Below are 24,824 nucleotides of genomic sequence, written 5' to 3'. Positions count from 1 at the left end.
AAGTCTGTTCCATCTCCACAGACAACTCCTGGTAACTGGGAGATGCTCCCAATAGCCACAGGCTGCACAAGCCCTGCTTCCTCAGCCTCTGCACCCAGGGCAGGTGCTCCAGCCCCCTGACCAGCATAGAGGCCTCCACTGACCTCACTCTGGTTTATCAGTGTCTTCCATTCATACACACCCATGAAGCCACACTCACTGCAGAGACATGCAGTGATTGAGAGGTGACTTCAGGGAAACCTGATCTTTCCAGGACAGCATTCCCAGAGAGATGCCAAAGACAGACCCTGCACATGTGGCAAGGCAAGGCAGAACAGCAAGCAGGCAAAACCAGCAGCTTTTGATTTATTCTGGAAGGTGTTCTCAGAGAATCCTTTATAAATTTCTATTCCTTCTGCTCTTCCTAGAAACTCATTTTATCCAAGAGTGGACTAGACAGCAGTTGTTGGAAGTATAGTAGTGGTAGAAGAGGAAACACTCAGGAGGGCGAGAGCACACTTGTAACAGAAATAATGTTTAAGGACCCCTAAACTCTAAAGTCAGCTCAGAAAGCCTGAAATACCTCTTTCACCCTTTAGAACTGTGTTCAGGATGCATTCAAGGGGACAGGCAGCGTCTCTGGTCTCAAGTAGTCACATATACACAAACTCACACTGAAACAAAATTATCAAGAGGGAGCTCAAGACTTCAAAATTCTGTTTAAAATTATGAATAAAAATAATTCAGAGTTATATAAGTTTCTGAACAGCAAGTATCAGCAGAAACACATGCCATGGCATTCTGTGGTTTGACAAATTTCCAACAAAAACTGGAAGGGAAGAAAAGTAACACAATCCTGTCTGATTTCTATATGCAAGCCTGGAAGTAGCACAATAGTGTGGGCACTGTGCTTTGGGAACGCTGCTTTTCCTCTTTGGCCCTAAGCCAAAGATCATTCACAGTGTATTTACCTATTCCACAGGCAAGTTCTTTACACAGCTACACTGGGCATCAGTAGTTGAGATGTACATGTCAAAGCAACCGACAGGATTGTTCTCCAACTGCCTTGGGAATTATCGATGCTGTGACAGACACAACAGGACTGACAGCTTCCAAACCACAGCACTAGTGTTTCCAGAGTGACTACTACATGCAGTTTTGTCTGTTGTCTCAAGCTCGGGACTATTCCTTGACATGTTGCTAGAAAAAGGTTTGTGAACTTCAAAGCTACAAAGAAAACACAATTGTATGCCACACTAGAGACAGTACACAGACTTAAAGTATTTCATTTTTCTGTAGTTAAGTACTCCTTTCCTTACTGGATCATATTTTGTACCACAAATATTTTTATGCTTTTCAAAAAGCACGTTACTGATTTTATATAACAAGGTCAAGATCCATAGCAGACTTCCAGGCTTAGGTTTGTCACATCAGTAACTCAGTTTTAGTGCTCTGACATGTTCTCTTTATTCTAAAGAATGTATCTGCAGGAAGCAGAATTCACAATTAAGATTAATTCTATTTCACTTTAACAATAAAACCTGGTCAGCAGATGCACAAGGCAATAAATGAAGAAAGTACATGCGTGAAAGGTAGGCACATTAAAACCTGCTGCTGTCACAAGCAGCCACACTCCAGGTCAAACAGACTCACTGAATAATGTTAAATAGCAAAACAGCTTTAACTGCTAAATTTTTACCCAACGGCAATTTTATTTGTAGATAAAATGCACTCTTCTGGCTAAAGTAGAAGAAAATCCATGTTTTGAGGCAATACTTCGTTTTAATAACATAGGGAATTTGAATTTCATATCAAGAAAATCACCGAAAGCATCTATTTGTTAGAAAAAGAATCTAGAATTATGACTTTTTTATAATAAAGAGTTAAATATGACTAACAATAAAGCAAATCTTATTTTTCCAAGTCTGATGTTAAACACCAGTGTTCACAAATGTTCTTTGGTCCTCATTGCTCTGCTTCCTCGTTAAACATTTTAGAGAGATTCATTCTGGTTTTTTCCAGCGCCGCTGTTTTCGCCCGTCTCGGAGGCCGCGAACTGGACACTGGGACTGACTCTGGAATTTCATCCACACTGCAAAGTAAAATATTTTAAAGTAAGGCCAAAACAAGAGAGTTTTTATATTGGCAAACTTGAAACAATCTTAAAGAGCAAGAGTACTTCTTATTAATTATAAACTTTTGTTTGAGAAGAGCTTATTAATGTTTTCCAGGCGATAAAGCAGCATCAGGGAAGACAAACAAGTGCTAGCATCTGCAAAGTCAGTAAAACCCTGCAAGGTTTGGTGGCACCAAAGGAAGCACACCAGGTAGGCAAGTGGGAATGGTTGACCCTGGTCACTATGAAAAAATCAAAGATAATGGCATCTTAATGCTTGTAACCTACAACATCAGAAGGGAAGGAATGAATTGCATATATTTGTTTAGTCGCTTCCAAAGGCTTATTGATAACCTGTTGAAAACCAAGCAACCAAAATACAGGGGTGGAAAGAGAATTTAAACTTTAAAAAAAGAAAATAAGATTTATTCCTTCACAGAACAGTTATAAAAAGCAGAAAGAGTGATTGAGAGAAGAAAAATAACACAAGCCAAAAATCTAACGTCTGTTGACTAGAATGTGTGTTAACTCAGCCACACACAAGGAAGTGCATTAAAAACATTACAGGCGTTTAGGCAACAAGAACAAGAGGTGACACTGACACCCCTGCTACGGCTCCACAGGTACCTGTCTGAAGAAACTTCTTTTCTTAAACATTTATTTGTGTAATTGGAATAGAGGATACTAAATATGAAGGTTTGGGGAAAGGAAAACGTTGCAATTAAGTTTCCTTGCAAACACAGACATTATGGCTTTGATGTTGGAGAGAACAGGATTTACCTTTCGCTACTGCGTTTTACAGTTCTGCCAGTTTTTCTTCTGCTCATAGACCTTGTTTCTGCTGCTGCTCTCTGTTGCCCTAAGTATAAGCAAAACATTCTTTTCATAGCATCTCTTTTCTTAAACTAGCTTGTATCTTTCTTCAGTGTTTGAGAGTGCATTGTCATGTATTAATATGAGGTCATCACATTCTATCATGTGGTGGCAAAACCAAACCAACAACAAACCCACACTGTACCATCCCTCCCATAAACACCTGACCGTTACCATAAATGACTGTAGCCAAATTGTCTTTAAATTCTGTAGCTGGACCTTTTTTCTTTTTTAAATGTGTTGTTGGGAGAGGCTACCAGCACAAATGTTTCCACCAAACAGACTTTAACAAATACAATTTTAAAAACTACAACAAAGTATGAAGACTGAATGTTTTTTATATCTGTAGGTTCACAAAAAGTTAGTGTAAAATTGTTTTATTAGTAACTTGTATTGTAGCCAGTACAAAATAGCACATACCTCTACCAGTCTTTTTTCGTGTAGATTTCAGTTCTGCAGTTGCTTCACTTTCAACTTCATTAACTGGAATATAAAGAGCATCTTTATTACTTTTTGTTAAACAGAATAGCACATGCAGAAGTAATAAATAACCAACTTCTAAATTATCTTGAATACCAGTATTTTAAGTTTTGGCTGTTATTTTTAAAAGGCACACAATTTTAACCCCCACTAGAAGTTAGATAGCAACTTAAAAATCTCACTCCAGCGATAAGCCTGCCCCAACACAGGTCAATCACACAAACTATTGCCAGCAACTGTTTAGCCCCTTCCATTGTGCAAGCAGGGCAGAAGACCAGCTTGGCTGAACAGGTAACAGCTCATGGAGCTCAAGAGAAAGAAATTGTATGGTTTCTGGAAGCAAGGTCAGGCTTTGGAGGAAGGTTGCAGAGCTATAGGCATGATCACTAGGTGTTAACTTTTCTAATTTTTAAGAAGTAGATTAATTTTATGGATGAAAGAAAAAACTTGTTTTCATACACATCTAAATGAGTAGTTTCACACCTGCTACTAAGCTTCACCTGTCCTGAATTACCTTCTTCATTTTGAGCAGTATTTTCAGATGCAATGTCAGCTTCCTCAGTCCTTTCAGGGTAGTCTTTGCCCCTATCAGGATCGTTGGTCAACTTCATCTTGACCCTCTCAAGAGCTCTTTCACAAAGTTTATCTTTCACTTTCTGGAAGAGAGACATTTAGTGTCAAATACTACTTGATTCTACAGCTATTTCTTTTATCCATTAAATTTACCCACTAATAGGATTAGCTAGATTTACTGTAAAAAGGAAACAATGCGTGGCATGAAAATCATTAGGCAAGTTGAAAGGAGAAACGCTTTCTCCATCAACACCAGGCACTGAAAGCCTAATATGTAAATATATATATGTATGTTATTTTTAAGAAACCTAAAAAACATTAAAAGAACTGGACCTTTCCAGCTGAGTCCTCTGGATGGTATGCCCACAACAGATCAGCATTCTTTTCAACACTTGTACATACCACTGCCTTCCTCTGTCACACATCCATATTTTACTTTATTTTCTTCCATGTTAATAAAAGCACCAATGTAAAAACTTTCACATTACTATTGTAAACCCTTCCCACTTCATGTTAAATCAAGCTCCCTTTTTACACTGCCTAATGATCTTATGGTTACATCATAAGTTTAGTTACTAACAGCTGAAATTTTATACCTAAAGAAAGATAAGCTGATAAGACTTGATACTGAATTTTACTTTAATGTAAAATAAGTTAAACCACATCAGTTATCAAAAGAACTTACTATACTGAAATGCATCGTTAGGCACAGTGTTTCACATTGGTTTTACTGTTGTAGCTGAAATGTGACAATTACACAGTGATAAGAGCTCAAAACTTAAATTTTCAAAGCCTAGTTAGGAGTAACGCCAATCACATTGTCATAGTAAACAAAACGCACTTCAGCTTTAAGCATATCAGAAAATGAGAATGCTAATGACTCCTACCTCTATAGCCTCATTGAGCAGCAGAAGAAGATTCTCTGTTGAAGAACTACTGATTTCTAGTGAATTTAAAGCTTTTGCATAGATACGAACATCTGGTAAAGTTGGGTCTCTCAAGATTTCATTGCAAATTTTTATTGCTAAACTGTCATGCACTGTAAAGTCCTGGGAAGGAAAGAAAACAGGTATCAAAAATTTTGTTGTGAATTATTTACAAAAGACAGAAATGAGTTCATTCTGATTTAAGCAGCTAATGACTAATTTTACATAGTAAAATGCCGTATTTTGAGTATCTACACCAACTGGGTTTTATAAGTACTTTTCCCAATATAGACCGTTAGGCATGGTGTGAGTTTCCACTAGCATTTCTTAATTGTCAGATAAAGGGGAAAAAAGAGGGGAGGGGGCAGTAAGGTCAAGCTAAAAAGGTTGTTAGTTACTTCAACAATCATTCATTTATTACAGCTTCTGACTCAAAGTCTGAGCCCAGACAGCTAGCAGTAAGTGAAGGGGGTAAATTCTTAATCTCTAAACACAAGTCTTGCTTTCGTCCAGATTAACACATTGTACCTGATAGTCCTGAGACTTTTTAGAATGAGGATTTAGTCCACTTGGTCTGGTCAGGTCCACTAACAGTTCAGAAACATTACTGATATCTATTTCAGCCAGAGGTGAAGTTGCAGGAGCATTAAACAGTGTTTGCAGAGTTGGAAGATACGCTTCTTCAATGCACTCCTGGTTGGACCTGTTTCAGTTGAGTCAAACACAGAAACCTAGTGAGACAAAATTAAACCTAAATTCACCCCTACATTTTCTATGATGAAAGTTCAGACCCATTACAATGCATCAGAGCAAAGTGTGAGCAGTCACCTTGGTAGAGACAGACAGCTTCTGTTTCTTGGAAGTTTTAGCACAGTACTTCAGAAAGTTTTATGGAATACTTCCTCCCTCTGAACAGTTTGAAAGTTCATCCTTACTAAAATCCTAATTGATATATACAGACATATTCTCTCTGAAGGAATAGAAATACATTTCTCTAAATGTTTCACTTAGATTAATTTGTCTTCTGCTTTGTCCTCCTCCCAGCTAACATTTTTCGATCTGGGGATACTTCTCATTGTGTAAGAAAGAACACAAGTCAGCCTGACAAAAAAACAAACACAGTTGTTAACAAGATTTTTGGAAGAAACACTTGTGTTTTCTTTTCTCAGAGGATTTAACTCGTGCCCAAACAAGCCTGAAAATCATGTTGCACTTGGCTCAGCAGCAAGTTGTCAAAAAAAAAAAAAATTTGCTCCACAAAATTGCTAAAATAATTTAAAAGGTAGGGTGTACAAGGTGCCAGTTGGTGAAGTCAAGCCTTTCTTGTTTGTGCTACTTGCTAACTTCTGACTTGAACATCAAAAAAAGCAGGCTGCCCCTGGATTATTGAGACAAATCAGCTGACCAAAAGACCTTTTAGGAACTAAAACTGGGGCAAGAAAGAATGGAAGCAAGAATTGTCCCTTTCAGCAGCTTTAAAGCTTTAGATTGGTTTCAAGCATAACTGAAGTAACATTCATCTTATTTCCTGCAAAATCAAATAAATAAAAAAATCTAGTAGCATATAAGCACTTAGGCTGGCAGAGTTTATTACTCTTTAGAACACACCCCATGAATAAGATGCTCACTGGTTACCAGATCCTGTCCCTGTTGTTAGTGTGCCATGCCACTCTATTGACATAACAGATTTCTAGAAGTCAGCATCAACAATTTTCCTCACAGAGTTCAAATATCTTATTTTTTAAAGCCTCTTAATTATATCTGTGACCAGAAGGTAAAGTTAACAGAGCAACACCCAGAAAACAAAAAGAGCTTCAAAATTCAGTGAGAGACCAGTACCAAAATTAGATACGAACCTCAGGCAAGCCTCATTTGTTACCAGAGTTTTCCTTTTCTAAAGGGAACTCTGCAGACTGTTCTGAATTACATGTGATAATTAATAATTCTTTTCTGAAAATACGGTGTCAGTAACCTTAGACACTCCATGCTTCATCTTCACTTGAACCTTTTGTGATCCAGAATGAAGATAATATTTTCAGACAGAAAATTAGTAAGGTTACACTTAACATGTATACCATGCTTTTCAAGAAAAAGTTCATCTGTGAGTTGCCAGGAGTTGTCTCATTTGCAAATCAGTTTGAAATTAATCAAGAATTAATCAAGTGGGCAACCATTAGGAATCATAAAATATAAAAAAAAAAAGATTCACAGGTAAAACATTATAAATATTAAAAGCTGTAATTCATTACTCAGAGATACTGGAAGCATACAAAATTAGTTCTCCTGGTACTTATTTTCAGAGGAATTTAAGTGGGCAAAAACCCACTGGGTGGTGGTTGCTCCCCCACCCCAAGAATAAAAATACATTTGTCTGGGTTTGTTTCCTCTCCAACCCAATTGCCCTTTGAATTACTTCTCTTAACATGCCAATACATAGGCCACCAAAAATTTAATTAAACTTGTTTTTGAAAAATAGATAAGGTAATATATAATATGCCTGAATTAAGTCTTAACCCTATTAAAAAAGCACATAAAAAAAAATCAGCTAGTTCAGACTGGCTAAAACCACTAGGAACAACTAAAACGTTAGTTCAGCTTATTTTTTTTAGTTTGAGCAAGTGAAAGGAGATTAAATCACTATTTAAGCTCATATCCCCTTACAAAGCTCTACCTCCTTCATCCACGAGCAAAACAGCAGATGTTGAATCTGCTGTGGAATTAGATTGGTGTATTCATTGGTTAAACAAAACAAAAACAAAACCCAAAACATGACTAACCACTCTGCTGCTTTGATATCTGTTGAGCACCAATTATTTTCTTCTGAAGCATTTCTGCATGCTACTCCTTAGAAACACTTCAAAGTCTACCTGCAGTGCTCAACAGCATGATAAGTAGAGCACATCTTTTCAAATTAATCTTTTATTCAGTATCTTAAAGAACAATTCCAATTATAGGCTTAGGAAAGAAAAAAAGTGGAAGGCCACAGTGCTGAAAAAGAATTAATGGAAAGTCACAGATTAGTCACAGGAAAGTTACAATAGCCACAGGTTGAGATTATGTACATCTAGAATTAATATGTACAGGATGCTGAACTAGACCTCTAGGTCTAATTGGCATTTGTGCAATATCGAAAAAGGTTCCTGTATCTGCTACACCAATGTATATGTTCACATTACAATTTACAAAGGCCATACCTATTTGCATAAGCAAATAAAGGGAAGAAAACTCCCAGACAGTGTCTAAGTTGAGTATCCTCTTCGGTCACAGGATTATACCACAACAAAATAAGACGAGAAAGCAGCTTGGCACTAGTGAGCCTCCCAGAGAACATCAGCCTGGCTATGCCTTCTGCAGCTTCCGTCTTAAGCTCCGAAAACTGAAAGAAATGATCACATACACAACTCAGCAACCACAGCACCTGTCACTAACACTTTATAACAATAATCTATGTCCTATTTTGACCAATCAGTTCTCTACATGCATATATTTGCACCTTCACAGAATTTAAAGCTAGCTCAAGAATAGCATTAGTCTTAGTTGCAGTCACTGTCTGGGACAACTACTTTAACATTAAATCATTACTTTCAATTACACATCATGTAATGTTCTCGTGCAACTTAATGGGACAATAAGCCTTCTGCAATTTTTTTTTTGATACAAAATTAAGGCAGGTTTTATAATATTTCTTACCTCACTGTCTAAGAAACTAGAAAGAAGCTGCAGAAGGCTGTTTAATGTAGCAGCCTCTTCTTCCTCTATTTTTTTACTTTCTTCCTCATCATTTTCAGTTCTGATGTGCACATCTTCACTTGAAGAGTCATCGCCTCTTCTGGCTTTAAACGGCTCAATCCCAAACAGCAATAGTTGATCAAAGACTGCCTTTAAAGCACTGAGCTTTACCTTTGCATTATCTATTTGTAAAACCTAGGTTTAATAAGGAAAACAGAAACATCACCTTAGATTAGGCCATCAATGTTAACACTAAGCATAAGATTTTTTTCTTTAATAAGTTTGTTTAATTTGTAAAACTTCTTCTAATACTTGGGATGAATTTAAGACTTGAGGAAGGTACAAAACAAGTTTAAACTTAATTTAGAATACAGTCTGGGAAAGGATTTATCAAGTCATCTGTGCAGTTCCCATCACAAAATCAATTTAATTTCACACACAGGGTAAGCATGTGTGTGAGCCGTAATTTTATTGTTCAACTTCTAAACAGACATTGAATGAACAGAAAGTCTATTTCACTATAGTAGCTCTGTAGTGCTAAGCACTACAGAAAAAATACATGAGAATCCCTGCTGTAAAATAGTGTATTAATTAAAAGAAAAAGTATGTATGTAAGACACCAGGGACAACAATAGGAATAAAGCCAAAGTTGCTATATGTATTACAATTCAAATTCACATTCAAATAAAAACATAGGCAGCAGGTTAGCCTAGAGATCCTGGATGTGTTTAGCCCAACATGCTGCTTACAGGGCTATACAAATGTGGAGTTTAGTACCTACAGAGATTAGTTACTGAATACAAAACTCTTAAGCTGATAAAACAACTTAAATTCTCCCTAAACAAACTGATTTTTAATTTAAGAACAATAGTATTTGCTAACATTTTAGGAGCTCTCCTGCTATGGCGACTGACAGCTCTACCATCCTGCCTGAGCCAAGCCTATCACCTCAATGTCTGCTGACAGTTCGAGCGTGTACATGAACACACTCCTAATAAAGCACTATGGCCACTTCTCTCAAAATCAGGTCCAAAAAGTTAAGAGTCATCTTTTACATAGTCAGCTGAACAGCAGAAAATTTACCACCAAGGTGGGAGATGTGGGTCCAATAGTCATAGCTACTTGGCCATGCTGTTATTTGTTGGTTTAAATACTGCTTTATTCCCCAATCAAAACCCTCTTAATCCATACAAGATTAATCATTCAGAAATTAAACCCAAGAGTATGTAACAAATGTAAAGACAGTCACATTTTTAGTTTGGTTTTCCAAGGAAAGCAAGTTTACAGAATCCTACAGCTTCTCTTTTCTATATTAAGAACATGAATACATAACAGATTTCATCCAGATTTGGAAGAGAAAGACCTTAGAGATAACAAATTCCTACAGACTTTCAAGACAACCGGTGATCTTACAAAGGAAAGCCATGCTACTACCAAGATACAATATAAGCTTATTATTAGACATCAGAAAAACCTACATGAAACCACACTTCCAGGATCCAGAGCTTAAGGAAATTACAAGTCACTGGTGCTCAAACAACATCGTTGTGTAGAATAGCTTGTTATAAACACAAAAATAGTTTTATTTGCTTAGTCACACAGACTATAAGTTCATTTTCCATTGGATGTTTTACCTGTAACAGCAATGCAAGCTGTTGGCTGGCAAATTCTTTCTTCTGCAGGGCACAGCAACCCAAACACTGAACTGCCATATTTCTTACAGCTGGATGTATATTAGTTACACCAGGAAGTATCTAGAAATAATAATATTAGACTTCATAGTTGAAATAAGTAGATTGAAAATTTTAAAAAAATAACTACTAGAATGTGCTTACCCTAAAACTAAAAATTAACTTTGTTTCATACAGGATGGGAAATTGTAACTACTATATACTCTGTCTTAATTAGTTTGAATTCAAAGAATACCCATACTGAGGGAAGTCTCATTATGAAAAATGATCAAAACCAAATTCCTGTAGCGTACTACATAGACTAAATTGATGTTTCCCAAGAATGTGTGTCAAGGTCCCCACCATGCATTCAGCACAATGGCATATTACTTTTTGCCATTTCCTCTGCACACTCAATAACAGTTAAAAGTCTGTGATATTTAGAAACATTCATCTTAAAAGCAATACTCTTCACAAGGAAAACCAGGAAGTAGATATATATATCTGGTAGACTACAAAATAATGTCACTGCCTTTTTTTCCCAAGACAGAAATATTTTGCTCTTCAAAGGTGCTATGAGAACAGAGGCAGACAGGGAAATCCCTCCAAACATCTTCCCTTGTACATGGAAGGGGTAAAAGAAAGGTCTGTATGAGTTCTAGTATCTCCTGGACAAAAAGCTTTTGGCTAACTTAAAAAAACAAACATACACACACCCATACCCCCCAAAAAAGCCCCACAACTGTAAATTTGTCTATAAGAGACTTCATAACTTTGGCTGATAGAAAACCCAAGTAATTCAAGTACCAGCAAGGGCAGCAAGCATATGCCTAAACACCACACTTGGCGCATTATAACCCAGCATTGTCCAACACTAGCATACACTAATATATTTACTATATTACTGTTTTATTTTAGTATCTGTCTGCCACAACCAGCTCTGGCATAGGAGCTCAGCATTAACAGCATATCTGGACCGCAGCTCCAAGACCATAGGTCCTGGGAAGGCTTAAAAGCACCAAACACTGCAGTTACAGCAGAGTGATTGTGAAATAATCACAAACCATCCTGCTTGCACCTAAGGGCCAGCTAGGATATATCTATTTTTTCATGATATAAAGAGTATTTATTCCTACATACCAGAGAGTCAATGATTTCCTTAACAGTTGGGTGAATTCCTTTAGAAGGGGACGTGATCTTCAGAAGCTCATAACACATCATCAGACACTTCAACAGTGTTTCAGGATCACTCTACAAATAGGTCGGGGCGGGGGGGGGGGGGGGGGGGGGAAAGACAGACATTATTAATACAAATGGGGGCTGTGATAAGGAGAATGGGAACATTAATCATAATTTTCCCTTACCCAAACATTTCCTGTCCACTACACATTTCTTGTGCAAGAAAATTAATCAAAATCAGTCTATAAACTATGATGAAAAGAGATTGAGGTTCATGTTTTCAGTTAGTTAAGAGTAAAAGCAGTAAAAACAATACTTTTATAAAATTATTTATTTAATAACTCAAAGACAAAAGTAGTTTAACTACAATCCATTTTTTTTGCTAAATTAGCATCTGCTTCTATACATGACTAATACCATATGTGTTTTTTTGAATTTAAAAATATTAGATTATATGATACCAAACTACACTTTCTTTTAAAAGTATGAATAAACATCAAAATATAACCAGCATTTTATAATACAGGAAGGGAAAAGAGACCTTCTCCACACGCATTTCTTTAATTTCAGGTTGCTCTGCTGCTTTTATGAGATCATTCTTCACACTTTCCAACTCAGTTATTTGCTCTTTTAATACTGATGCTCTATTAAAATCCTGCAGAGTAATGCATTCTTCCAAAGTTTGTTTTGCTTCAAAAATTTTCACTTTTATTTCAGCCAACTGAAATATAAAATTAAAAAAATTAATATAATACCATCTCCTTCATGGTATCAGCCAACAATACACTATTGTCACTAGCCAATAATACTGTACTACATAGAAGTCTTACAAGATGGTCATCCTTTAATATTTTTCTCATTAACTAAAAATCTGTTTACCTTAAGCTCCTGCTTTCTTATTGCAGCAACATCAACAGGCTGTTCAACTGTAGTAACTGGCTCACGAACTTCTGATATAATTTCTGCGATCTGTTGTTGCAAAGGGTGTATTAGTGCCACTCATTTCAGCTGTGATGTCAGATACTAAGAAATTTTTTCCCCAAATTAACATACCATCCTTCTGAAAAAGTATCAAACATCTGAGCAGTTTTGCTTAACAGCTAATTCATTGCAAATAAACCCTTGATTGTGGTAATATGTAGTCTAACCATCAAAGTCTAGTGTTTTCTAACATCTAGCTAGGTAAGCAAGAAAATAGAAGGCTGTACATCTGTAAGTTAAGCTGTTTCTATACCAACAGTTCACAGGGACTATCTCCTCTAGGGCTGAACACATACTTTACAAAGAATTACCAGTAATGAGAGCACATTTTTTTCATCTGTTACTACTTCAATCAAAATGCAGCTAAGAACACTATCATTTAAGCCACCTCATGTACTATAGGACGCCATGCAAGTAATTTAATTTCAAGCCAAATATGTACATAGAACAAGAAGCAGAACTAGAATGAGAGCTGTTCAGTTGGTTAGGGGGTTGCTTTAAAGTCAGACTCATTACATGAATTTAAAAAAAGTGAGATGACACATGAGAAAAACAACCAAATGAAACAGGATAGGCTTAATTTGATTGATCTTGCATCAGACCACCTAAATTTTCCTCTCAAGCTATACCCAAATCAACAGAATGTATTGAGTCACTAGAACAGAAATGCACATATTCACTATTCCTATTGTACAGTCATGTTGACTCCTCTAGTTCCTCCATTGTAATCATATAACAAACTTCCACCCTAGCTTTACTCACGGGATTGAAGTTTTCCAAAAGTACTGTCTGTCCCTAAACCCAGGGTTTATTTAAAATATTTGAGCAAAACCAATGATCCATTTCTCAGGAGTCAAGTTTAAATAGTGATCCTGGATACAACTATATAAAATATATAAAAAAAATATACTTACTATATAAAATACTCTTATTGTAAGGGCTTTACTACCTAGCTCAGCTAAAAAGGACAGAAGAGGAATTTGACACTTGGAAATGTACATTATCTTCACTTTGAATGTTCTAGTTAACAGTGTTTGGATCTAATACGACAAAGGATTTTGAAACATGCTGTCAAGCCTAATACTTTACCAACTGGGGGATTGCATTTACAACACCAGCCAAATATTCTAAAGATCTTTAGAAAACCATGGCAGCTATGCACCAAAAAAAAACCCAAACAGAAAAAGAGGTGGGGGGGGGGTGGTGGTGGTGAACACAAATGCTGTTTTATATACAGGAAAGGAAGATCCTAGAAAGGATGAGCATTTGGAATTACTTACAGTTTGAATCCTTCTGTCATCTTCATTAAGAATGCTGAGTAACTTTTCTGCTAGCAGAGGTATAAGGGTTGTTGACGTTGCAGGTAGAATTAGAATGTTTTCTAAAGTAAGTAACAGATGCTTTCTGCATTAAGAAGAAGAAAAAAAATCAATCTGCTCATTCAAGATCTCAGAATACTCAGGAGTTAATACTTTACCAACAGTTACTGTGATGAAGACTTCATAATATACTGTAAGGGAAACTTCTTCATAGCTGTATTAACTGCCGAATACATTTTCTTAATTTGCACTGTTTGTCTTTTCCTGATTTTACCTCATTTCTCTCAATTAGAAAGGGGTTTTTTAATCAGGTGTCACTACTGTCCAATGAAAGGTCATGCCAGCAGAAAACAGACAATCAATACTGTAGAATGCTTTCATAGAAGTTATCTGGCTAGAAACTAAAAGTTAAACTATCCTGCCAGTCTAGCACTACATATGCTGCATTCCAATGAGGGTTTGAAATTACTGCAGTGCTTGTACTATCCTAACTGCAATTTTTTATAAAATGGTTTTGATGGTAGGAACTTCCAAATTTATTCACTCATTACTTCACATCAAAAGGCTGTTCAAATTATAAAAACCACTCAATACAGACCAATTCAGCTTGGCATCTAAAACATCTAGTAATATTTTAGGCCTTAGCAGACTGGGCTTACAAGCATAAGAAACACACACAGGCTTCTTACTAGACATCAAATGGATTACTCCTTAGCAGATATCTCCTTTTTTACATATAAAGTTCCATATTAATAGCCTTGTAAATTCATAATATCAAGAACAAATTCAGTTGCTCTAATGTATTCTCCCCAAACAACACTGTATCTGCATTAAAACTTGTTTTTCCATAAGAGTAGGACAAAAAGTATCTGACACTTTTGGGAACGATTCCACCCTTTAGAGAGACCATGCCACTTTTCCAGCTAACATAAGAACTATGTCTGTCTACAGGCACGAGTGCCACAAATTTAAACACTGCAAATTTTATACTTAAGTTTACCTTCCTCCCTCTTCTGAGGTATCCATGCAGCCCAAGATAAGAATCAGTTGCTGGCTTATAAATTCCATTGTCATCAGGTTTGCAAAGCAAGCATAGTCTTGTCTTTGTTCTTCACTAAGAACTGGCATATTTTGAAGGTAACTGAATCCAAATAGAACAGATATAATTACATTCACAATCACTGTTGGAAAACACACACACAGAGCCAAAAAAACCCAACAACCAAACCCGTAACACAAAACAACACCCACACAAACCCAAAACCCCAACACTTTCCTGTTCTCTGTAAGTGGTCATTTTAGTTAAACTTTTTAAAAAATTAGCATTTTTGTTCTCCTTTTTATAAATTAGTAGTTCAGAAAGTCATCTATACCAAAAAATGTACAATTTTAAAATAATGCACTTCAGTAAAAATAAAAAAAGTTTTAAAATCACTTGTTTGAGAACACAAAGCAGTTAAGAAACAAAAAGATGACAAGTTATGCTTGTACACATGATTTCAGTTCTGTACCCCTGCAAACAGGCAGCATTTTAGGAATAAGTGTATGTATTTACCAGTTCTCACACATATAACACTAGTACTTTTCTGCATATTTATGTACTATGTATTCTTCTACCTGATCAATTGCCTATAAGACAAAATACAAGGAAATCATTAAGCCATGCAGTGAATTTTAAATCTGGTCATGGATGCTACCACAGAAAAAAACATCTGTGGTCAGATACACTCAGCCACACGGTTTGGAAAAACGTAATCAGGTTCTTCCATTTATTCCTTTTTTTTAAGAGTCATTATTCTTTTATCAAAATTATCCATCAATGAGAGCATGCATGTTCAGAAAAATACAAAGTGAAACATATTGTTCACAAAATTCATACTGAATATAATTTAAAATTTAAATATGAGCTTCTTGATTTTACCACAGCTTTGCAGATACTTTTCAGCAACAGCTCATTAAATTTTTGAAGTTTGCTAAATTTCTTCCAAGTTTGGACAAAAGCTTTACAAGTAGTTGTTTATGTGAAGTTACAACAGTACAGGTAGCTGTTTCTAATCATTTAACAGCAATGTCACCTGCACCACAAAACAGTAAGATATTTAAGTCAAGATTACAGATCTGTATTTTTTCTTAACTAAAGATGACTTGCATTTTCTTACTGCTCCTGATATTCTCACAGTACAATAAAGGTTTGTGTTGTACAATTGCAAATCTTACCAGAAACAACTGGTGGCACAGCTCACCAACAAGTAGTTAACAATTGATACTACAAGTGAGTACCACTAAACCTAATCAATCTTACTCAGCCTCTTCCTGAAGGGGAAGATGATTGAAGGCATTTTAAGTAAGATCAGATGGAAAAAAGAAAACCTTTTTTGGAGAGCAAGTGTTTTGTAGACTCTAAAATTAATTATAAATGAATAAATTTACACCCACCAGACTGGATCCACATTTCAAAATTAAGGAAGCACAGATGCTTCATTTATTAAAGTTTATGAAACACGTTAGCACATTCTGCATTGAAAAGTAGCTATGATTCCACTAAGTACTACTAATATACTACACCCACTGAAGTGAGAAAAATATATGCATATTTCTAATTGGAAACATCTATTAAATGCACTTTTCAGAAAATCTGCTTTGTAATCATTTCAGGAAGCTTCATTCTCCATTTTGCAAATACAATACCTCAGTTAAGATTTCTCAGCATCTCTGTGCTCACAAATATTAATTCTATTCAAATTTTACATGAAGACTAAAGCATCCCACTGACTTTCTTCACTTGGGTAAAAAGATTTACTTAAGACATTTTAGGTTTCATTCTAGTTTTTGTTCTGTAATTGGCTTATTTAGTGGCTCTGTTACTGCTTTCAAACATAAGTTTTTGGGAAGCATGCCTGTCTGAACAGGGGAAAGAGAATGAACTTTCCATTTCAAAAACATTTCTCTTTGGGATAGCAGCCCAAGAGAACAATTTAATTTTCACATATTACAAAAAAGAAAAGAGTATTTCTTTCCACAAGCTCCAGAAACTATTTCTGCAAGCTCTTTGCAAAGACACAACAACCTACACAAGATGGACAAAGGATAGCTGTATATTACAGAACAAATATTCTGTAACAATAAATACCAAAGAACTATATGATACTGATTTAGCAGACCATCTTGCTGATAGTTTATGATGAAAGACATTCCAAAAATTGTTTTCAAGCTATAAATTTTTTACATTTTTGTTTGAAAGTAGTAAACCCTGTCAAAAAATTTTGTAATTGTTTCAACTTTTTTTTTTCCTATCATCACTGTTCAAGCATAACATTGTCTTTGGAAGAATCTTGAGTAGCTGAATAGAGGAAATATTCTCTACTTGAAAAAGATAGAATAATCTGTTGTAGTGGTAAGAGATTTATTCTTAAATAAATATACCTTAATAAATAATCTGCATATATAGCTGTTTCTGGCAATATTTCTTCAAGTAAAACTTCACCTTCTTCACCTTTTGATTTTAGATATTCACAAAGACATCTCCAATGTAACACATTTTCTGCTGTTAAATCTTCCCGTGGAATCAGTTTTCTAATAAATAAATAACAAGATAAATAGAGAGAATAGACAATAGACACACAGAAATCATTTCCTAACATGAAAATAAAATCCTGTCAAAGGTATTCCACACTGAAATACTTACAAACCAATAAAAATAAGTTCCTCTTTTTCAGATGAGGACATGGAGCTCCCTGAACCTCTCCCTATATTGCACTTTTCAGTATTTTAAATGAAGGCTGTTCATGTCAGTTTACAGATTCTGCTCAGCCCTGTAAGACCTCCAAGAACAATGTTTTATACAGTTCTTCTGTGGTTGTTACCACTGTAAGTCTAGAAAACTTAATTCAATCTGCAGAAATGCAACCACTGCATTATTTTTTTCCCAGCTTCTGTTTATGAGTTGTTTCTTCTGTTCTTTATAGAAGATCTTCAGACAGTATTCAAGTAGATGAAAACCGATCATTTGATGGATTCCCATTAATCTGACAATTCTTTATTTCAAAGTAAACTTAAACAAATCATATACTTCAAAATCCTAAATATTTATCACATGGATATTGCATCACTCAAGCTGTAGTCAGAAATATACACGAACAAGACAAAGAGGACTAGCAAATCTGTAAGAAAGCACAGAATTGTTGCTGAGAAGAAGGAAAGAGGAAATTACAGTTGTGGGAGTAAATCAGAGCACTGCCTTTATTGCAAGCTGTATAGACAGTACAGGAAATAGACAAGCTTCTCCATGAGTAACAACTTAAGAGTCTAATTTGGTTTAGTTGATTAATTTACTGCCTCCTCTTAAATCTATGAATGTGATTTTGGGATGTTGAAGAAATAAGACAACATTTTTCATTTTTCCCTCCTGCTTCTCTGGCAGAATCATTTTCAGCTGGCTAACATAGATCTCAAAGAGGAAAAAAAACCATTCAAAACCCTGGAGTACACAAGGGAGACAATAGGCACTCTGGTCCCCATTTAGTCATAACCTTTAATTTAATGTTCTTATTCAAAACATTCACCTTCTGGAAATGAAAACTGATCTGCATACCTGCTGTCAAGATATTTACAGTTCTTAACAACGTCATGAACTGGAGATAACGAAAACAGAGCTTTTAGTACTGGCATGGCGACTTCTGGGCAATTTTCCACGTCTAGTCGATGAAGCAGTTCTAAAACATCCCCCTCAGTCAACTGTAACCAGGCTTGAAGCAGCTTCTTCAATACCTCCTTGACAGCATCTAATAATACAGGATTTAAATGGTTTAAAACATTAAGGTCAAAAACATACCAAGTTTTCAACATACTTTCACAAATCATTTTTCTATACAAAGCTTTCTGGGAATAAGTTATTATATAGTTGAACTTAACATTAGATAAAAAGGAAAAAATCCAACAGTTAAACAAGAACTACTTATAGAGCACTACTACATTTTTGAGGCAACATATTTTTCCACCCTTCAAGGAATACATAAAACCCCAAACAACTATCAAAAATCCCTTACATGTAAGTACAGAACCTCCACCCAGAGAATCTACACACCACAAACTCTTATGGAAGCACTGTTATCACTTTCTCTGTTTCAGACATTCAGGAATTGGCCACTTTTGGAGGCAGGATACTACTATACAGACCTTTAGTCCAAATACAAGAATCCTCTGTGGGTGTTAAAATATCTTTATGTAAATTTCATAATACAGTTGAATAATTTAACTACCTCCCTCCTCTCCACTGCCACAAAGAATAAACAGTTTCTGGATTAGTAAAGTACTATTTAATCAACAAAAAAATACTAATGGGAAGATCTAGAATACATAGATCATTAATACATACACACAGATTTAAGCAGGGAACCAGAAGAGCTAATAAGCTCTTTAGGAAGGACAGGCAGGGTAAAAACAAGTGGGTGTCATCCTCTTTGTCAGTGACTAGCTGGAGTGCACGGAGCTCCATCTGTGGATGGATGAGGAGCCAAAGAGCTTATAGGTCAGGATTTAGGGAGCACAGGGACAGGGAACATGATAGCACAGGTCTGCTACAGGCCAACCAAACAGGGAGATAGATAGGAGCATAAATAAAAAAAGTCAAGCAAAAACACCAAGAGGCTTGCATCAGTGAACAAGGAGCTCCTGGACAAACTCAAACACTAAAAAGAAGCCTACAGAGGCTGGAAGCCAGGGCAGGTAGCTTGGAAGGAATACAAAGAAATTGTTCAAGCCACCAGAGATGAGATCAGGAAAGCTAAAGCCATGACAGCATTAAGTAGAATTAAATCTGATCAGGGATGTGAAGGGCAACAAGAAAAGTTTCTACAGGTGTGTCAGTGATAAAAGGAAGACGAGAGAAAATGTGGGTCTCCTCCAGAATGAAATAGGAGACAGGATATGGAGAAGGCTGAAGTACACAATGACTTTTTTGCTTCAGTCTTCATCAGCAAGGCTTCTAACCATGCTGCCCAGGACACAGAAGGCAAAGGCGGACACTGGGAGAATGAAAGACCACACACTGTAGAAATTCTTGAACCTGATCTTCTAAAAAACATGAAGGTGCACAAGTCTATGGGACCTGGTGAGATGCATTCACAGGTCCTGAGGGAACGGGCAGATGAAGCTAAGCCACTTGAGAAACTGTGGCAGTCCAGTGAAGTTCCTGCTGATTGGAAAAGGGGAAGCTAACTCCCATTTTTAAATAGGAAAAAAAAAAAAGACGACCCAGGGAACTACAGACTGGTCAGTCTCATCTCTGTGCCTGGTAAGATTGTGAAACAGATCCTCATGATAACTATGGTCAGGATCATAGAAAATAGGAAGGGACAGGTGACATCCAGCACAGCTTGACTAAGGGCAAATTGTGCCTAACAAATTTGGTGGCATTCTTTGATGGAGTTACAGCTCTGGTAGACAAGGGAAGAGACTGATGTCTACCTGGACTTGTACAAAACATTTGACACCGTTCCACTAATTTAGAGACACGAATGAACCACTCTGCAGAAAGGAAATTGTCTGGACAGTCACACTCAAAAGAATTCTGGTCAAGAGCTCAATGTTCAAGCAGAGAACAGTGACAAGTGGTGTTCCTCAGGGGTCAGTATTAGGGCCAGCACTTAATGTTTAACTTCTTGGTCAGAGACATGGACAGTGGGATTGAGTGCACCCTCAGCAAGTCTGCAAATGACACCATGCTGTGGGGTGCAGTCAACACACTGGATGAAAGGAATGTCATCCAGGGGGATCACAACAGGCTTGAGAGACGGGCCCTTGTGAACAGCATGAAGTTCAACAAGTTTGAATTAAAACGTTGAGAAAGATTATCTCTTACCAGATCTGTCATTAAGTCCTTGTTGCAACAGTTTTACTCTCTGTGCTATTGACAGAGCTCTCATGTGAACTTTTTCTGCCAAAACCTTAAAAAATAAAATTAAGACATTAAAATGCATTCCTACAAATAACAACTGTATGAATTAACTACCTGCGGGTTTAAGGTTTCAGTTTTATCCATCCACAGAATCCACCCTATAATACCTATGCCATCAGCATCATACCAAGACATTAACAAGTAGATTACTGTGCATGGAAGAAAAATGTAAAATAAAGAATGAACAGCTTAAAAGCTTGGCAGCTCCATTTGAATGCAAAACCTAGATAACAAAACCTCTTTAAATTACTAAAATAAACCAGAATTTAATGTAAATTAATAAAGAACAGAAGATAGTTCTGTGAGAAAAAAATTGAACTCTTCGTTTAAGGACCTTACCTAAGATGCCTGCACAAAAAGTATACAGAATAGCATACCTTCTTGCTTTTACCCCTATATGTAAATGTAAGTAATGGTTGATACTCCTCAAAATTGGAGTTCAAAGAAATGTAATTTTTTACGGTAGGATTGCTGTGATCCAAACTTTCTATTATTATTAAATAATACAGTAAAGAAATATTGCTTCACAGACATCACAAAACACAAAAAAACAGAAAACAAAAGATTGTTTATATATAATCTATGCTTTTGCTATCTGATCTTCAGAAGCCAAGTTCTATTACAAAAGTAATTCCTATCAAGCAAGTTCAAGGGTTTTAACTTGCAAACCTGTATTAAATCACTCCCACTGAAAATTCTGGTAAGTGAAAATAAATTATTTAACTATTCTCAGTATTTAGCCAGTGAAATACAATAAAAGATTTAAAGCCTTTTTCCTAAGTCAGTCTTTTAAATTAATATTAATTGATTCGATTTACCTCATACGCCAGCTTCCTAACAGCTTCTTTTACATCCATAGTGCGGCCTACAATTTTTTGCAAGGTCCTTGCTGATGGAGCAATACATGACAGCACTGCACGCCTCACTTCTGAATTTAAATCATTTTCAAGCAATGTGCTGTAAACTGAAATAGTCACAATAATGTTGTCATAAGAGTTTGAAGCTTTACAGAAAAAACAGACACTACCAAAACAATTTTTTTAAAAAAAATCATCACCTGTTACTAAAACCCTTTCTCCACCCCTGCATAGCTCATACAAATTTAAGGAGGCATTTTGGGTTATAACTCCAGTATTTTATGGCAATTGCATACCTTGCTATGATCCCAAAAGAAATTAAACTATGAAAATAATATTTGCAATCTTAAGTAGGCTCTTCAGTTAATGACTCAAATTTGCTACTCTAGTCATTTACTGGACCAAAAAGAAACAAACAAAAAAGAGAATAAAAAAATAAAATGTTTCCAAATGTTGGCTTCTTAAGACCTCTATTCACTGGCTATACATCTTCATTTCCTTTTACCTCAAGTGTTCTTACAATAGAAACTGCAATCTCCCTTAAACCTACCAAAACTCAAATAGTAAATCTTTCATGTAACGCCTGTTGTTGTATTCTTGACCCTTCTTAAAAATTAAAAGCATCAACAAAAAGAATTTAATCACAGAATACTTGATTTCACCATAGACAGTGACATTTATGTGCTACTAAATAAGCAGCTTACAAACAAACACTAGAAACCGCAATTTTAAAAAGGTGCCTTAACAACAAAGAAGCCTGTAGCTAACTTACTTCACAACAGACAGTATGTAAAGTTTAATGTAACTATCATTTGGCCCTAATGGAGCAGAGCGCCACAATTTGAAGAAAAATTATTTTTCTGTGATCATCTCTAGTCAACTCAATTAATAGTACAAAAGTGTCTTTGGAGGGTAAGAACCAAGCAAGCATGTACCATATTCTTCACAGAAAGATTTGCCAAGCAATGGACAGACTGCCCAGAGAAGTGGTTGATTCACAATCCCTGGGGGTATTTAAAAGACACACACATGTGGTGCTCAGAGACATGGTTTAGTGGTGCATTTGCCAGTGGTAGGTTAGTAGCTGGACTTGATGATCTTAAGCTCTTTTCAAACAAAACAATTCTATTATCTCCAATTCACAAGACACCATTATTCCCATCATTCTTCTTCTCCCCTGGAACGTACACAATTCTTGTACCTACAACCTTCTCTAGCAACAACCTTCACAGTTAACAAATTAGTATAAGAATAACCTCTGATAGTAACTCAATGCTTAAAAACTTTTAAAGTAATGTAAATAAACGTATGTTATTCTTAAACTAAAGAAAAAACTCAATGGTACTTACTATTAACAACAGGACAGTTTTCATCTTTAGGATCTTGTAGTCTTGACAGGGACAATACAGCTTGAATTCTCACATTTGAAAATTTATCTTTAAGTCTAACCAGCATAGCTTCATTTATTTTATCAAATAAGTCACCATCAATCTGGGCATTCTCAGGCAAATTTCCCAAAATCTTATTAACAAGCTGGCATGTTCGAAACCTAACTGCATGGCTGCTCACATTGTGAGACTTAAAGAAAGAGAAAACAAAAGCATTCTTATAATCACACATTTCTCATTTCCAACATACGGACATTAAAATGCACACATTAGTTAATTTTCTATACAATACATGAAACGTGCACTTCTGTGTTTCAAAAGCTTTTCTTATTTATTTTTAATACGACCAAAAAAAATCACAGAAAACAATTATGACCCATCACTTACATCAGTGGCACTTCAGATAATTAGCAATGTCTTCACAAAGGAAGATACATGCTTGCCACTCAATGCAGACTACAGCACAACATACCCCCTCTGTCTCCATAACACAAGGGGGAAAAAAAATTAGCAATGATGAACACTAGCTCAAGACAATGTAAATCTACCTGTGTTTTCATGACACTGGAACTGTCGATCCTTCTATGTAACACTTGCAATAAGCAGAAATGAGTAACACATACACTAACCACAATTTTATAGAGAGCTTTTAATATTTTTACTTATTAAAAAAGAGCATAAATTCCTTTCCAGAACCCCTCCAGAATTTAGAGGTGCACCTATAGCAAAGCCTACAACAAAACAACTGACAGACAAGTAAGAAGATTTCGTGTTTTCTCAGGAGCCTAACTTTCAAAATCCCGTTGTTGGGGGGCAGTGATGTTACTCACTAAGCACTACCTTTGCCTTTGCTTTCGTTTTTAAAGTTCTAGTTCATAGCGCTCATCTTGGCCATCAGTAAGCTTCCATTTACATTCAAAAGATTTAATAGTAAGTGTTACTATACCTCCAGGAGAAAGTTAAACACACACTCCAGAAACAAATAATCTTCTCTCTCCTCCCTACCATCCTCGTCCTCCGTTTGATAAAATGAAGTCACAAATTTAGCCACAAAATTGATCACATGTTCCACTGCTGGTTCCCGTCTGTAGATTATCATAGCATATTTAAGGTAATGAATGAATTGCTCATGAAACTCTTCCTTATCTTCCAACTGAAAAAGTCAAAAATCAAACCACAACAAGAAGTAACCACCTGGCTCATCTTCCCAAAACAATAGCACAGAAAAAGAAAATAAATGGTTTTATAGCTGACAGCTCCTGTTTATTCTTTTAGGAGCGTTAAAGCCATCACTAAAGGCACACACGCTGTTACACACTCCTCACGGGCTGTTTTGCTTCAACAGCACCCTCATTCCTTATTCTCCCGTGTCACAACCTACTTCTCGAGTACCCAAACACCTTCCAGCAGCACCTTTAACGCCGGCTGCGCGCCGTCCTTACACCCGCGCTCTCAGCAGACAGCCGTATGTAACAGTTCAGCTTCGTTGTTATTACCTTTCATACCACGAGGCCCTTCTTAGTCACGGCCTCGACACTTGGTTTAGGGGAGACGGGGCCAAAAAAACCCCACCCCTACCCCCTAAGGAAAAGGGGAGCACATCATGAGGGCCCCCACATCCCCCTCAGCTCCTCACAGCCGCCGGCACGCCCCGGGGCCAGGCATAGCGAGCTATAGGTGCTTTCCTGTACCTGATTATAGGTGCTCTTCAAAGCCAAAACAAGCTTGGCGTGGTTCTGGTAAGGCTTCTGCGCCCGCTGAAAGGCTTCTTTGACTTGCAGATGCTTTTTTTCTCTCAT

At 36.4% G+C, this 24,824-nt stretch overlaps 1 protein-coding gene across 1 annotated transcript; it reads right to left on the bottom strand.

The window, feature by feature from the left end:
• Positions 1-1,944: 1,944 nt before the first annotated feature.
• Positions 1,945-24,824, bottom strand: NCAPG (non-SMC condensin I complex subunit G; the record flags this gene model as incomplete). The annotated part of the gene is made up of 21 exons (XM_084266754.1): positions 1,945-2,071; positions 2,876-2,954; positions 3,389-3,477; positions 3,932-4,104; positions 4,909-5,070; positions 5,476-5,650; positions 8,142-8,323; positions 8,638-8,871; positions 10,311-10,430; positions 11,487-11,597; positions 12,067-12,246; positions 12,405-12,494; positions 13,787-13,910; positions 14,826-14,966; positions 17,249-17,398; positions 18,417-18,606; positions 20,685-20,769; positions 21,599-21,744; positions 22,987-23,215; positions 23,972-24,178; positions 24,717-24,824. 21 exons carry the CDS (start codon positions 24,822-24,824, stop codon positions 1,945-1,947), a joined length of 3,102 nt encoding a protein of 1,033 aa, XP_084122880.1.

Source organism: Gallinula chloropus (genome assembly GCF_964237585.1).
Source record: "Gallinula chloropus genome assembly, chromosome: 7".
In the NCBI taxonomy this organism is placed as follows: domain Eukaryota; kingdom Metazoa; phylum Chordata; class Aves; order Gruiformes; family Rallidae; genus Gallinula; species Gallinula chloropus.
Note: the sequence above shows the minus strand (reverse complement) of the source record. Positions and strands in the feature narration are given on the sequence as shown.